This window comes from Coregonus lavaretus, assembly GCF_964263955.1.
Source record: "Coregonus lavaretus genome assembly, chromosome: 23".
Classification (NCBI taxonomy): domain Eukaryota; kingdom Metazoa; phylum Chordata; class Actinopteri; order Salmoniformes; family Salmonidae; genus Coregonus; species Coregonus lavaretus.
This window is the reverse complement of record NC_140010.1, coordinates 18,714,405-18,729,898: the sequence shown is the minus strand read 5'-3', so window position 1 is coordinate 18,729,898 and position 15,494 is coordinate 18,714,405. Positions and strand designations below refer to the sequence as shown.

At 44.0% G+C, this 15,494-nt stretch overlaps 2 protein-coding genes across 3 annotated transcripts in view; both read right to left on the bottom strand.

The window, feature by feature from the left end:
- LOC311098957 (apoptosis regulator Bcl-2-like) overlaps window positions 1–7,796 on the bottom strand; it is a 59,061-nt gene extending 51,265 nt beyond the window's left edge. The window contains exon 1 of one of the 2 annotated variants that reach the window (XM_084139522.1): window positions 6,674–7,796. In XM_084139522.1, the coding sequence (XP_083995648.1) occupies window positions 6,674–7,219 (546 nt within the window). In that variant the 5' untranslated portion in view covers window positions 7,220–7,796. The remainder of the gene's footprint in view (window positions 1–6,673) is intronic. The other variant, XM_084139523.1, reaches the window with a different exon arrangement.
- An 883-nt stretch (window positions 7,797–8,679) lies between these two features.
- Window positions 8,680–15,183, bottom strand: LOC311150669 (3-dehydrosphinganine reductase). Its single transcript, XM_084188170.1, has 10 exons — window positions 14,803–15,183; window positions 14,218–14,307; window positions 13,862–13,918; window positions 13,637–13,702; window positions 13,442–13,537; window positions 12,400–12,591; window positions 12,203–12,286; window positions 12,019–12,102; window positions 11,747–11,848; window positions 8,680–11,463 (listed from the first exon to the last, which is right to left on the bottom strand). Exons 1-10 carry the CDS (start codon window positions 14,989–14,991, stop codon window positions 11,344–11,346), a joined length of 1,080 nt encoding a protein of 359 aa, XP_084044296.1. The 5' UTR covers window positions 14,992–15,183; the 3' UTR covers window positions 8,680–11,343.
- Between the last annotated feature and the right edge of the window lie 311 nt (window positions 15,184–15,494).

The following is a 15,494-nucleotide window of genomic DNA, read 5'->3' as shown; positions in this document are numbered from 1 at the left end:
TTTAGGTCTCCCCTGGTTGAGTTGGCATAACCCTGTTATTTCCTGGTCCGAGAGGAGACTGCTGGGTTGGTCGCATGAGTGTCAGGGGAGGTTTCTTGCGATGTCTGTCAACACCACTACAGTGGAAATTCCGGACCACGCCACTCAAGCGGATTTACCGGAGGAATACCAGGATCTGGAATGGGTTTTCTCTAAGACCTCCATCGTCCCTCCGTTCCGTATCATCGTGCCAGTGGTGTGGGACGTGGACGCCGACATATGGCTGGCCTTGTGTACGGAACCCGCACCTGCACAGTGCCCGGAGAACCGCGCCTACGTGCCCACGGGTGTGCGGGACCACCTCCTTTCCTGGGCGCACACGGCGCCTGTGTCGGTCATCCTGGGATAGGCCGTACCATTGCCTGCCTGACTGAGAAGTACTGGTGTCCCCCCTTGGCTAGGGATGTCCGGGTTTACGTCTCTTCCTGCTTCATCTGTGCCCAGTCTAAGACACCCAGACACCTCCCGTATGGAAAGCTCCTTCCCCTGCCAGTTCCACAACGACCCTGGTCTCACCTCTCGGTGGACTTTGTCACTGACCTTCCCCCCTCCCAGGGGAACACCACCGATCTCATCATTGTGGACCGGTTTTCCAAAGCTTGTCGCCTCCTTCCTCTGCCTGGGCTCCCGTCGGCCATGCAAACCGCAGAGGCTCTTTTTACATACGTCTTCTGGCACTACGGGATCCCGGAGGACATTGTGTCAGACCGTGGTCCTCAGTTCACCTCACACGTCTGGAAAGCGTTCATGGAACGCCTGGGTGTCACGATCAGTCTCACCTCTGGGTACCGTCCTCAAGCTAATGGGCAGGTGGAGAGGGTCAATCGGGAAGTGGGTAGGTTCCTGAGGTGTTACTGTCAGGACCGGCCGGGGGAGTGGGTGGATGTTCTACCTTGGGCTGAGTATGCGCAGAATTCCCTCTGCCACTCCTCCACTAACCTCACTCCTTTTCAGTGTGTGCTGGGGTATCAGCCAGCCCTGGCACCTTGGCATCCGAGCCAGACTGAGGCCCCTGCTGTGGACGAGTGGTTTTGGCGAGCTGAGGAGATCTGGAACGCTGCGCACACTCGTCTCCAGCGGGCCGTGCGTCGGCACAAGGAACAGGCCGACCCCCACCACAGTGAGGCGCCTGTTTTCTCTCCAGGCAACCGGGTCTGGCTCTCCACCTGGAACCTGCCCCTCCGCTTGCCCTGCAGGAAGTTGAGCCTGTGGTTTGTGGGGCCGTTTAAAGACCTGAGGAGGGTTAATGAGTTAACATACCGTTTGCAACTCCCTGCTGATTACCGCATTAACCCCGACTTTTCATGTGTCTCTCCTCAGGCCAGTGGTGCCTGGTCCCCTCGCTGAGGCTGGACCCAGTGACAACCCGCCTCCTCCTCTGGACATCGAGGGAGGTCCGGCGTACTCAGTCCGTGAAATCCTGGATTCGAGGCGTCGGGTGGGGCGTCTCCAGTACCTTATCGACTGGGAGGGGTACGGCCCAGAGGAGCAGTGATGGGTTCCTGCGGTGGACATCCTGGACGCTTCGCTGACCAGGGATTTTCACAGTCGGCGCACTGACCGACCCGCACCGTGTTCCTGTGGTCGTCCCCGAGGCCGGTGTCGTCCCGCTGCTGGTGGGGGGTACTGTCACGGATCCCCCCGGTACTGCTGCTCATTCCGTTCACCAGCTCCGGAGGTCTACGTCACTGGCCTTCTAGGCATCACTGACCTGGTTCATTACCACCAACCCCGGACTGTCTTGTCTCATTACGCACACCTGGTTCCCATTCCCCCTGATTAGTATGTGTATATATGTGCCCTCTGTTCCCCATTGTCCTTGTTGATTATTGTCCCATGTCCGTTGTTCTCGTGAGTACATTGTATTACAGTTTACATGCCAAATAATTGTGCACTTGTTATTACGGGTCTCGTCCCGTGTATTATTTAAAGGTTAAACCTCGCTCTTTTGTTTGGGTTGAGTAATTTAAAGAATTATTACGTATTCCTGCGCCTGTCTTCTATCAGTATACAACGTGACAAGTTTCGTTTTTGCGTCTTTTACTTTCAGTTTTGTACACCAGCTGAAAATACAATATTTTTGGTTATTGAAATATATTTCACAGCGGTTTAGATGGTACAATGACTCTCTACACTATGCATTGCTTGTTTTGTCACATAAACTGAAATTAGGCGAACTATTCGAATTTTACCAACCAGGAAATGGCAGAGCGATTTCTGCATATTGTCACCTTTTAAGTTTTAAAGTTAATTTCCAGCAATTCTACACATTCTACCACGTAGAGTAGAGTACAATTTGCAGTTTTAAAGCAAGCTTTCTGCAATTCTACACATTTTACCATGGGGTGGAGAGGTTTAGCAATTTTATAACAAATGTCATGCAATTCTACTCATTTTGCTATGGGGCAGAGAGAAATAATGTGCCGTTTTACAGTTAATTTCCTGCAATTAAATTGTTTTGGTCATGGGGTGGAGAGACATTTTTGCAGTTTTAAAGCAAATTTCCTGCAATTCTACACATTTACCAAGACTTATGCCATGTTAATGATATCTGAGTGAGAGTACTAACAAAATCAATGCCCAGGGTGCCCAGTTGGTATTCGGCCATGATTACTACACGTTTAGATAGCAGGCTAGACTAACTTAACAATCAAAAAATTGTTAGCTGACATTGCTAATTGAGTGACTGTCAGTGACTGACATAACCAGAGAAAAACTGCTGATGCACAACCAAATGTGGAAATTTCACCTTGTGTATTCTACTATTCTAACTCTCAACTGTAAGTTGAGGCCCCGACTGAGTTCCTAAAAATATATTTATTTATTTTGGTCAAGGGCCCCTAAGCGATCAATTATGTCGATTATGCCTGGAGCCTGCCCTGTTTAAGAGCATCACATATCAGAATATTAGCTGATATTAATACATTTTAGGGATTTTCCCCACTTTAAAAGAATATGTGTGCATTGTTTAAAGATGGAATCTGCATAGGGGAAACAGCGCCATTGTCCGCCCCACCACCTTTCTTATTGTTTTTGTTTTGTTGACGAAGCGGAGGTGAGGAACTTTGCGCAATGTGGGAGAAAAAAATGTCCAGTAGGCCTAGGCTACATATTCTGCTGTTTTATCGCACGTGCAATGACATCCGAAGGGGAAAACGGTGTTTGTTGTTTGCAATAACGTATTTGATGTTGTAATATAGGAAACGGATGTGGCATTTTCACCATTAAGGATGGTGTCAGCTGGAACTCTGCAACATTCTTCATTTTGCATACGGTATAAGCTTGTATTTACATTGAAGTAGCCTATGCATTTACTGTATATCGGCTTTGCATGTACCATAAAACTTCAATTCATAGCCCAGGCGTTTATTTGCTTTAATCACTGAACACAACAGGCGCTTATTAGAGCCAGGCTTCTATTTCTTCAATGCACACAGCTTTTGCTCAATAAAATGTTGAAAAGACTACTTCACTGTTTATTGTGACTTGTATGACCAGTATAAACATAATAATGCAAGACTAGGCTGCCTATCATACATTCTCTCTCACTCATTGCACCTTGTTGCGCCTTGTATCCCCCGTAGTTGCAATGCGATCACACCAGATAGACTTCAGTATTCAGCATTTGTCCAGGTCCCCAGGACCTTGGGAGATGCCTTCAATACCGTCCAATAGGGGCAAGTTAACCGTAAAAAAATGTATGCTTAACCATCAAGCTTTTTCTGTTTTAACAACCCTTACCTACTTTCACTTGACCCATAGACATTTATCCCCCCCTGGACAAACGTTGAATTTTCCTCAGGTGAGACCTTGAAATCTTGTTGAGCTGACCATGTCAAACCACACTGCTGGGCAAAAACTGGTTGAATCAAGATTGTTTCCACGCAATTTCAACCAAAAAAGTAAATGTGATGATGTTGACTCAACATGGAAAACTGCTTGGATTTACAAGAAGTCATCAATGTAAGGGAATTTAGTCTTTTTTTCACCCAACCTTTTACCTAAATCCAATGACAGGTGACATTTTTGGTTGATTTCATGTTGAATTCACGTTAGTTGACTCAACCAAATGTCAATCAAAACTAGACATTGAACTGACGTCTGTGCCCAGTGGGCTGTTTCGTCCATGGCAATGATGTTGCTCTCCTTTCTCTTCTTTTGTGCAATCTTTATGACCACTGAAGTTCACTCGTAAACAATTCATTTAGACCCGGCGTTTATTTGAAACAAGTGTTTATTTTCTCAAATGTGTGCCGATGCCCGGCTATTAAAAGGTACAGGTGGCTATTTGAGACTCAGCGTTTAATTGATGTTTTAAGTGACAAACACGTTTAATTAATTTGTTTCTGGCATGTAATCTGAGGCTCACTTATATCACAGACAATTTTTGGGTGGGATGTACAATTTGGTCACTTAACACAAGGCCCTGGCAAAATGACACAGAAAATTGGTTCCATATACTTTCCCATAATACGGAATTAACCTTCGGATTAAAAGACTCCGTGCCCTTCAGTTCTCATAGATATAGCACATGAAACCGTGTCGCCTCAGCCTCAGCCTTGAAATACTACTGTCTATGATGACCTACATACAACAGTAGATAGTGAGACGGGTAGTCGGGTATACAGGCTCCAGAGACTTCTCACACACAGACACACACGGCAGCCCCAGCCAGATCCCGTCATCCCAGGCACAGGTTTCAAAAGAGACAAAAGGGCTACAACTGAACCAAAATGCACTGGAGAGTGCATGTTACATGTTAAATATACATACAGGCTGGCTGTAGTCTGTAGTTATGTAATCCTGGAGGCCCCTCCCTCCTCTCTGTACTTCCCTTTGATATGTGGCACAACCTGCCACCTTCAGGGGCAGAGGAGACTCAAGGGGAATGTTAAACTCTCCTTCCTTTAGAGATGAACTGCACCACATAAATCATTGATTAGCCTCCACCCCTCCAATACCCACCCCCTCCACCACCTTGCTTCCAGCTAGATAGCTGAAATGGTGCAAACACATGTTATGTTCTCATTAAGAGTACTTTTGTCAATTAGGGACTACTTTTTGGCATTTCGGCCTAATAGCTGCTGAGCTGTAGAAGAGAGCAGTCGTAAAGGAGTGGCCACGCTATTCATCTTCAGAGGGGCAATTGCAGTAACAAAAGAAAACAGAACAGATGTTGTTGTGGGGCTGGTAGTGGTGGATGTGAAGTTGGTGATGCATGCTCAGTTATTTGGTGATATATGCATTGTGTGTCTGTGTGCGTGCGTGCGTGTGTGCGTGCGTGCGTGTGTGTGTGTATGTGTGTGTGGACGTGTTTAACTATTCTTGTGGGGACCAGAAGTCCCCACAAGAATAGTAAACGAACACAAATTTGACCAACTGGGGACATTTTGTTAGTCCCCACAAGGTAAAATGTATGGGGCTCTCAACTTTGTTTTCGCTGGAGGATTCTATGGGTCATGTAAATCTACAGTGGTCCTCATCTCTTGTCCTGTCTTGCCTGAGGGCTGGATGCCTACACTATTCATTTGATGGCACCAATTCCCCTGACATGTGTCTGTCCAGCTCTGTCCTGCCATGGATGTGGAGCTAGACTGATATAATGATCCTGTCCTACTAGTGCCTCAGCAGCTCTGGTTACAGACATCTATGTGTGAAAGCAGTACAATGTTTAACAGAAGTATAACAGGTTTAACCTAGGCTAGCTAGCTAGCTAGATAGATTGATAGATATATAGATAGATGAGTTTATTAGTCACATGCACAGGGTCGTTCATCTAATCGCAGGGTACAGTGAAATTCTTATGCTCGCGAGCTCCATCAGTGCTGGTCAAAAAAAGAGAAGTGAATGACACAATAATACAAATAACAACAATACTAATAATATACACTGAGTGTGCAAAACATTATGAACACAATGACATAAACTGACCAGGTGAATCCAGGTGAAAGCTATGATCTCTTATTGATGTCACTTGTTAAATCCACTTCAATCAGTGTAGATAAAGGGGAGGAGACAGGTTAAAGAAGGATTTTTAAGCCTTGAGACAATTGAGACATGGATTGTGTATGTGTGCCATTCAGAGACTGAATGGACAAGACAAAAGATTTAAGTGCCTTTGAACAGGGTATGGTAGTAGGTGCCAGGCGCTCCAGTTTGTGTCAAGAACTGCAATGCTGCTGGGTTTTTCACGCTCAACAGTTTCCTGTGTGTATCAAGAATGGTCCACCACCCAAAGGCCATCCAGCCAATTTGACACAATTGTGGGAAGCATTGGAGTCGACATGGGCCAGCATCCCTGTGGAACGCTTTCGACACCTTATAGAGTCCATGCCCCGACGAAATTAAAGCCGTTCTGAGGGCAAAATGGGGGGTGCAACTCAATATTTGGAAGGTGTTCTGCGACTGATGGCTACAGTCAGCTACAGTCGAGTGAGGCGGGCTTTAGAGCGTGGGGAGGTGTGACAGGGACTGTAATATCTTATTGGCCAGACATACTAGACAAACAGCATGAACATCAAATCAGGAACACTCAAATATGATTTCGTTAATATCCAGACATTCCCACTGCATCATGCGTAATGTAGCCTAGCCTTCGTGATATCAGGCAATTCAAAGCAGAGATTACACCTACCCATCCCCCGTTCTCTTGAATCCAGCTGTGCAGTGGTCCATTTAGATACTCTGTCATCCACCCGGCGATGTGGTCAACCTGCGACGTCATTTCCTTGTTCACGCATTCCACACATATTGTGCCCCCGAACTCGAAGAAGGCGATAATTCGTCCCCAGTTAACCCCGTCCCTGAACAGCTCGTCTATCACCTCTCTGAATCTCCTCTCTGCCATGGAAGACGTGAGATACAATTGGTGTGACATCTCCGCAAAGTCGGGCTGGTACAGTCTTTCGAGTTCATCCCCGGCCTCACGCAAAACTCTGTGAATAGCTGCATGCGAGTCCGGTTGGGAGAGACGTTTGGAAAGATGGGGGACGCTGCCCGGTCCGGCGTTATTGGCCCCGTGGCACCGCCGTGCCAAACCAGGCGGAGGAGAAATCATGGATCCATTATGAGTAGCATCTTCCTCATCCTCGGCATCCTCGAAATCCCACGCATATCCCCGTTTCAAGAGTTTGTGACAAATGTACTTTTCCACTATAAAGCGGTTGTCGTCGTTTGCCATTATGATTGGCACTGATAATGACCTCCACAATCCTAGTTTTTAAGAATAATACATCTTATTTATAAACATGCACTGCACCGCGCAATACATCAGATCAAACGAAAAGTGTATTTCTGAGAAAATGCTCTGGTCAAGTTTTCAGGATACTCTCGAACCGTGCAGAACGAAACACTGGAACGGGGAGCGATGTGTGTGGCTTGAAAAACGGCCCCTTCACCCAACTAGGCTCAAACCGTGAAAAAGTCAAAGTATATCCACGTAAGAATATCAAAAATGTACCCAATTGTGCTCTCAAATGGAAATCTTCGAAGCCTTGATGAAAAAGTGGCGACAGTTATCTGTAGATTCCAAAATTCAGACAGACAGAAATACGGAAGAGATTAAAATATTCTCGAAATGCACATAATGTAGCCTACACTACAAACAAATACATGACCGAAAAACCACATAAGAAGGTCAACGTCGCATGGATCCAGAATATGATACCGCAAACTATTCTAGCGCCGTTTTACGCGTACGGAGAGACGTTTTGAGGGACTGTGCAGTGAAGACTGTATCCCACAATAAAATTACTGCCTGTGTTCCAGCTACACACTGTGGGTTGGTTGAACATTCTTTGCTGCTTTGCTGGTGAGGTATTTCTTACGTCACCCATACAAAGTTATCCCTTTTGGAGACTCTCCAAGTAGGCGTATGTGTCCTTCCTATTTGGTTACGTTTGATCTGTAGAGAAATTGATACCATGATAGGCATGATAGGATTTTGAAATTAAATTATTATCTAATGCATAAAATGTTGCTATAACCCTAACATTTCCCCAATATTTTATGGCTCGAAATATCATGGTGAATAGCCATTTCAACTATTATGGACAGTAGCCTATCAATTCGGATCAAGTTGTAGAAATGGGTGAACCTTGCTTTATTTTAAGAATTAGAAGTTTCAAGCTTGTTTTCTGAAGCCTGATTAATAATTGCTGAGCCCTTACTAGACAGGACTACACCATTCTAATTCCCTGTAAGGGGACTGCTTTGATCTAGCACACTTATGGACATCCATCCATCTCATTGGTGGACGTACAGTATATTTTTATGTTCTCTATGTTTTTCGCTCTCTTCCAGTGTGTCTGTGTATCTCTCGCTCAGTCTCTCTACCTGCCTATATCTACACATTCTCTGACAGAGCAACGCATCCTCTAAATCCCCATGCAATCTTCCTGCTGATCTGAGGGAGCTATACTATAGCTACTGTCTGCCCAGGCTGTTCTGTTCCTGTCATGGAAGGCTGTTCTGTTCCCATCATGGAAGATGAAAGTCCACTACTCAAACAGAACACGTAAAACCTAACATCCACCAACAGTACCCCCCCCCCCTCACTGACCATTGTTGTGTTTTAAAGGCCTGTATCAACAGTACTGAGAGCAGGCAAAAACATAAAGAGGGCATTAAGCAGAGAAAATGTCATTTTCCAAAGTTATTTATTTAGTTTTATCATGTAAGAAAATAAGACAAAGCAACATTGTTCTACTCCTTACATTTTTCATTTCAATGGCACACAAGGTGAAATTCGTACACATTTGGCCAAAACAAAACAGAACGAAACACAACCAATAAGGTAGGAACAGAAGCAGAATGGATCATGATAATATTCATTAGCACTGTACTTAAACATTTTATAATCTTCTTTTGAATATCTCTGGACAACACCAACGAATGGGAAAACTAGAGCGTGACTGAGCATTTTAACAATGGTAGTGTTTTAACATATTATAAGCATAGGCTTGATTTTAATAGCTTAAAATGTGTTCAAACAAAATAGCTTTTTCCATGAGCTACATATTATATCAAATGTCTATAAACTTCAACATATATGTGTTGCTACCTAAAGATGACAGTGAGTGAAAGCTAATAATGTACAGATGAGAAAATGACAGGTATCGACATACTAAGTGCTGGACCGTGACAGTGTGCCTTGAACCAATGTCAAATGAGAACCTCAGAGTTGCATCATCCCATTCTCACTTTCATATTTTGGGTTTGAGTAAGGCCTTTTTGTACAAAAACTAAACTGGAATTGACAAACAAAATACACCAAAATAGTTGGCATTTTCACAGAAAAATTGAATTAACTGGTAACCCACAAGTGGCATAAGCCACGTTATTTTCTGTGAATAAATTCCATTATTTTAGCATTAACATAATTCGTAGTTCTCTCTTAAGGCTTGGAATGGGTCCCCACAATTATAGTGCTTGACTGCACTACAAACTATTTCTAGGATACAGCAGCAACATCAAACAAACTAAATCTAAAATAGTTGCATTGCATTGACAGAAATTCTCTTAATACATTTTGGCATTCAAATATTGGTGGATTTTCAAAAAAGAATGTATCCTTTCTGATTCGTAGCCTATGGTTTGCATTAAAACATTCTCCCCACAGTTGATGGATGTAAGGAAGACTTGCATGAGTTCACATTTTCTTTTTTCTCTCTCCATTAAGCAGAATGTTGAGAAGGTAATGTAAATACGGGATGTTTAAAAGGCTTGGATATTGAGGACTTCAGGAAGGAACTGTGAATATTTACTGAGACAAATGACACTCCGTTAGGAGAGTATAGGATAACGTCCACACTGACTGTGCATGAAATGTAAAATTAGACAATACAATAGCACACAAAGCTCCTTTATGTTGCTCTGCAGACTGAGTTTGCCAGTCCCTCTTAATCTCTCAGCCTCTATTTAAAATAGAGCTCTAGCGCCCTCTCTAGGCCTAAAGGGACTATGCTCGAACCTGCGAGTCACACCCCACGCCTTGTCCAGACACCACCCCATCAACTTAATCACGGACCCCACTTGGATCCTACGGTGGCAAAATATATGCACAGATCACACATACAGAGATCAACAACTGATAAGATCCCTCAAAGATGTCATAGGAAGACAGGAAAGAGTGAATGAGGCTGGCATCAGCTGTTAGTGGATTTTTCTCATACTACATCGTACGACTGTCCCATGCCCACCTTTTACATGCTGCTTCTACCTCGGGTAAGAAACACAAATAAGATGTGAAAGTGACATGCAAATAAGAGGAAAACAGGTTTTTCTTTTTTCCCAGCTACCACGAGGGTCCAATGGCTTCTCTCTCTCCCTGGAGTAGGCTTGGTCAGTGTACAGTCATTTAAACACATTGTAACAACGCTGCATTAAAATCTCTCCCCTCTGCTTCTTCACACGGCTCCTACACAGCGCACACACACATTCTCTCGTACTTGCACATACAATCTCTTTACCAAAAAATGCCTTGGATTATCATTTCCGTGAAGCAAATTACATTTTTGCTTTGCCCTCTCTAATCACTGTTAAGTAATGTTAAATCACATCTAAGCTCCGTTAATGTATCCACAGCACGGGCCAATACACCACTCTACATAGACAACACATGGAGGAAGAGAGGAGAAGCGTTGCCTTCAAAGCTTGGGAAGGAAGGAGGAACACATTTGGAGAAAATAACAGTAATTTGATGTGATAAAGAAAGCTTACTCAAAATGGTCTGTATGACACATGGTTAGTTAGTGTTCTTGTTTCCTCTGATTCTTGGGAAGGGATTGCAGGTCAACATGCTGACATAACCAGTCAGACTGGCAATCCCTTACTTTCCTCTCTGCATGGAAAAAAATAGGAGGATAGGATGGCCCAAACATAGGCTAAAGTTTCAGGTGTTGACAAGGCCTACTTTAACAGCAAGCTAGTAGTGTTGTTAAGTCTGCCCTCATAGACCCTTGGGTAAAGCAGCCTTAACAATAAAAGCAGGTGTACAGTTACAATTAAAACATTTCACAGAGCACTTGAGTAAACAATATCACTGGAATGATGAAAAAAGGTTGACAAATAAAATGGCTGCCAAGAATGTAATGCGTTACATAATAGGTAACAGGACACCCGCCTTTTTCTGTACTTAGATATTATCACTGGCACACGAGATATCTGGACATTTAGCCTATCCAGGGTTGTGCCCTCTACGGGAAGTAGGGGAGGGGAGAGGAGGGGTGGCTGGGGTGAGTTCTCCAGTGGATATGACTAGTGGAGTAGTGGAGGATGGAGTGGGGGGGGGGGGGGGGGGGGGTGTTACTCCCTCTTGTCCGCTGCTTTGGCCTGCTCCCTCTGGATCATACAGCGACGCACAATGCTGTCGAAACTCCCCAGGTAGAACAGAGCAATGGTCCGGAACAGCCCCATGGTTACAATCTGCACAGAGGTCAAACAGAGGTCACATTAACAATATGGGCCCTATTCACTATCACCAGAGTTAGTGACAGTAACAGATCGTTTTGGGACAATCTATTATTATGTTATAATCATAGAAATATGACAATTCAATCTCTATGGTTACAATAGATGTGTAATAGATACTAAATGGCTTTGTTAAGTTGATAGTTAAAGGTCCAGTTAACACATGTTTACCAAAATAGTAATATTTGGGGTGTGTTGTAGTGGGACAGTGACAGTGCTTTTCCTGTCCTGTAGTTACCTGCTGGAGGCCCTCTGTGATGGAGGTGACAGGTGACATTCCACAGGTGAGAGCTGAGAGCATGTAGCCGTCAGGCCCAACAGAGCTGTTAAAGTTCCCCTGCTGTGGGGGGGCACAAAGATATGACTGTCAGAAAAACTGCTTTATCACACTTTTAGAGAGCAATTCTCTCTATGTTCCTGACTGGAAGGTATTTACTGATAAAGGTTTTTGTGTTGGCCTGAGGCGGAGTGAATTTCATAGTGACAGTTGCTGAGAATGCAGTGTCTTACCACTGCATCCTTGACAATGATCTTAGCCACCTGCTCCGGCTGGGTCACCCCAGATGTCTCAGAGATCAGCCTAGTCTCTAAAGGCTATGGAAGGACGAAGAGACAAAATATAACTTGAGGCGTCAGAGTAAAAGACAAAATATGAGAGAATTTACACTTTCCCCTTTTTCATGAGGAGACTCACCTTGGTCCTATTCTCCTCTGCTAGTCCTGGAGTGTCCGTGTCAGGGGGGTAGGCCACTGTCACATAAATATTATATGGCTTCATCTGCAGGAAAGAGTGCATTCAACCTTAAAGAGACTTATTCAAATGTTATGTAGAATATTTGACCTATTGGCCCCCAATGTGGGTAGGAAAAGGAACTATAGTATACTACTAACCTCCATCTGCAGGGACTCAGCCAGCCCACGCAGGGCAAATTTGGATGGAGAGTAGGCTGTGTAGCCGAACAGGCCGATCTGGCCAGCCTGGGAGGAGATAAACATGATGCGTCCCATCCTCCGCTCCTTCATAGTGGTGATTACAGCCCGTGTGGGATACACACTGCCCAGGTAGTTCACCTCCATCAGACTCTGTTATTGCCAACGGAAGGAGCACAAAAAGTAATGAATGATGTATTATTATTAATAAAAGGTTTATTATTACTCATAGGCTGAGTAATACACATATTATCAATAGTATTCACTTGAGAAAAAACATGGTATGTGTTATGATATTGTTATGATATTTCTGTGTAGTTTCCATGGTTATAGCATTTCTCTGGGGTGAGGTCTAATGACTTCAGACCCTTAACGAGGCATGTGACCAGCAGTGGAATGTCAGGATGAGAAGGAACTAGCTAGCAGCACCAGCAGAGCCAAGCTCCCTCCAGGAAATCTAATGAAGCTCATTAAATACATTAGGATGTGGGGAACACACACACAATCTAATTTTCCATTGGTCATTATTATTATCTTAGTATCGGTATAACCCCTTCATGCACACACACTCGTGACACGTACACACAATCTAATTTTCCCTGGGTCATTATTATTTCGGTATCGGTACAATCCCTTCACTGTCAGAGAGAGTGAAGAAACCAGCCACCTCTTCAGCCTGGAATTAAACCTCTCTCATTCTTCCACTGCAATCAAATCTGCTGCAGACCTAGACTGCAATCTCATCTAACCTTCTGGCTCACTAGCTGCCTCTTTAAACTGAAAGCTGAACCCTTGGTTCCACCTTGGACAGACATCAAACCCTATGAATCTTCAATCTGGGAATCTAACATCTTGTCTCATTGCCTATTCAGAGTTAGTTTCAAATTAGTTAGTTTTGGCACAACATCAAGGTTTTCTGAGGCACACACTGTAAGGAGTTGGGTTTCTGCGTTCTCCCTTCCAGACCTGTCAGTCTATTCCCCTCATTAGTTACAGTACTTACTCTGAAGCGCTCCACCTCCACCTCCTCAAACTTCCCAGAGAAGGACGTCCCAGCACAGTTCACCAGCATATCAACCGGACCAAGCTTCTCTTGGCACTAGATGGATGAAATTATATGGATGTTGTCACTTGCAGAGAATTATAAAAAAGTTACGGGCCTTTTCCATGATATGAATTCCTATCACTTGTGATTTACCTGCTTAATCACACTTTCCACCTGTCCGTAGTCCTTGGACACGTCAACTGATATGCAGAGCACCACCTGAGTGGAAGAGGAATACGAATACCAAAACAGTCAGTGCTCAAGTAAGTTGCTAATGAGATGATCAGCGTCAACATTCAATAATTTGCTTGCATCCCCCCAAAAAGCAAAAAAAAACACATTGTACCAAAACATGGACTGTAGCAACGTAATACATACCTGCTTGTCATTAATCGCACATTTCTCCACTTCCTTTTTCGCTTGAACCAATTTACTCTAAAGAAAAATATTGAATGATTGATAAATATACTGGCTGAGTGATGCGCTGACCTTTATTTTTATAAGTAGCACGTGTGCGTCTAAGTTGGGAAATTTAGACACACACCAAGAAATTAGGAGCACAACATTTTTTATTTGAGGTAATAAAGCTAGAATCCTTAATTTTTCTAGGCGCACTGGTGCTCCTAAATAAAAGTTCCAGGTCACACAGCAAAATATTTAGGTGCATATGCAAGTAAAATGGTTGCACTGTAGAGCCCTGCAAGGATGTTGATTTGAAGTGGATTTCTACTCACCTCGTCTCTTGCCACTAGCGTGATGAAGGCTCCTTGTCTGTAGCACTCCATAGCAATGCTTTTCCCTATTCCACTGGAGCCTCCAGTGACCTGCGGGTTGAAAGGTGGTGGTAGGTGAGAGAGGAGGGACATTCCCTTTAAAGTCAAATACAAGGGATGGGCTCCTGGGGTCAAAGTCCAACTTACAGTATATACAGTAGGTCATTAGAATGTTGCTTTTTTTCAAGTTAGTACATGTGTTTCTGCTACAATGTATGATACTTTCTATGAACTTGAGTGTTATTGACTGGCTGGCCTACTTATTGCCATACTAGAGTTTTCACTTTTAGCTTACAACATGTTGCCAACGAAGATACATTGTAAACTATGTTACAAGCTGTCAATTAATTGTGGGCGTGTCATACTTGTAGATGAGCTATCGGTTGCGTACAAGCACCGTTACTTACGAAACACCTTCACCTGCAACACCCTATAAAACCTACCGTGCAATGGTTATGCAATGCAACGTAGCTAGCATAGTACCTTGTTTCTAACTAGCAAGTCTGAATATGATACCGTTGTCTAGTTATGACAATGAGCACTTACCACGACGTGGGCCCCATTTAATTTGAGAGGTTTGGGGCTAATCAAAGGGGATATCATGTACAACAGCAACACGAAGGCAACGATGAATGCAACAACGACTAGAAGCATAATGAAAGGCAAAAGGAGCCACCAGGAACTGAAGAAAAGCCAATCCGTGATCGTTGAACTCAACCCTTCCTCAGAGGACATGGGTGAACCTGGCAGTTCAGTTAGCTTCTAGACTCAGTAGGATCGAATCGCAGGGGCTGGCGCTTGTCAAAGGGGTGGCGAGGAGTTTTCTAGCAGTATATTTGGCAGCGTGTCAGAGGGCTTTCTTCCAAGATAAAATGCCGTGGTGGACCTTGAATCTACGATATTTTCCTGCCTAGCTGCAACATGAACCAAAACAAATCGTATCGTGCACTTTGAACGGATGCGACAATTTGACTACCGTTCTAGGAATTTGTAGTTTTTAAACCACGAAGCAAACAGTCATCTGACTGAGGTTTGCTCAGATTAAGGACAACACTTCCCAAAATGCAATGGTGTACTTCCTCATAGTTGGTGCACACATTTGATCCTACCGACATACCCCTGGCAATGGTGATAGTTAAGATCCCCTCAATGTTGTGAAATGAGATATTGGCATTTGTAAAGATTCATTTTAATCCTCAACCTGGACCATGAGACAACGCTTTGTTTTAAAAAATATG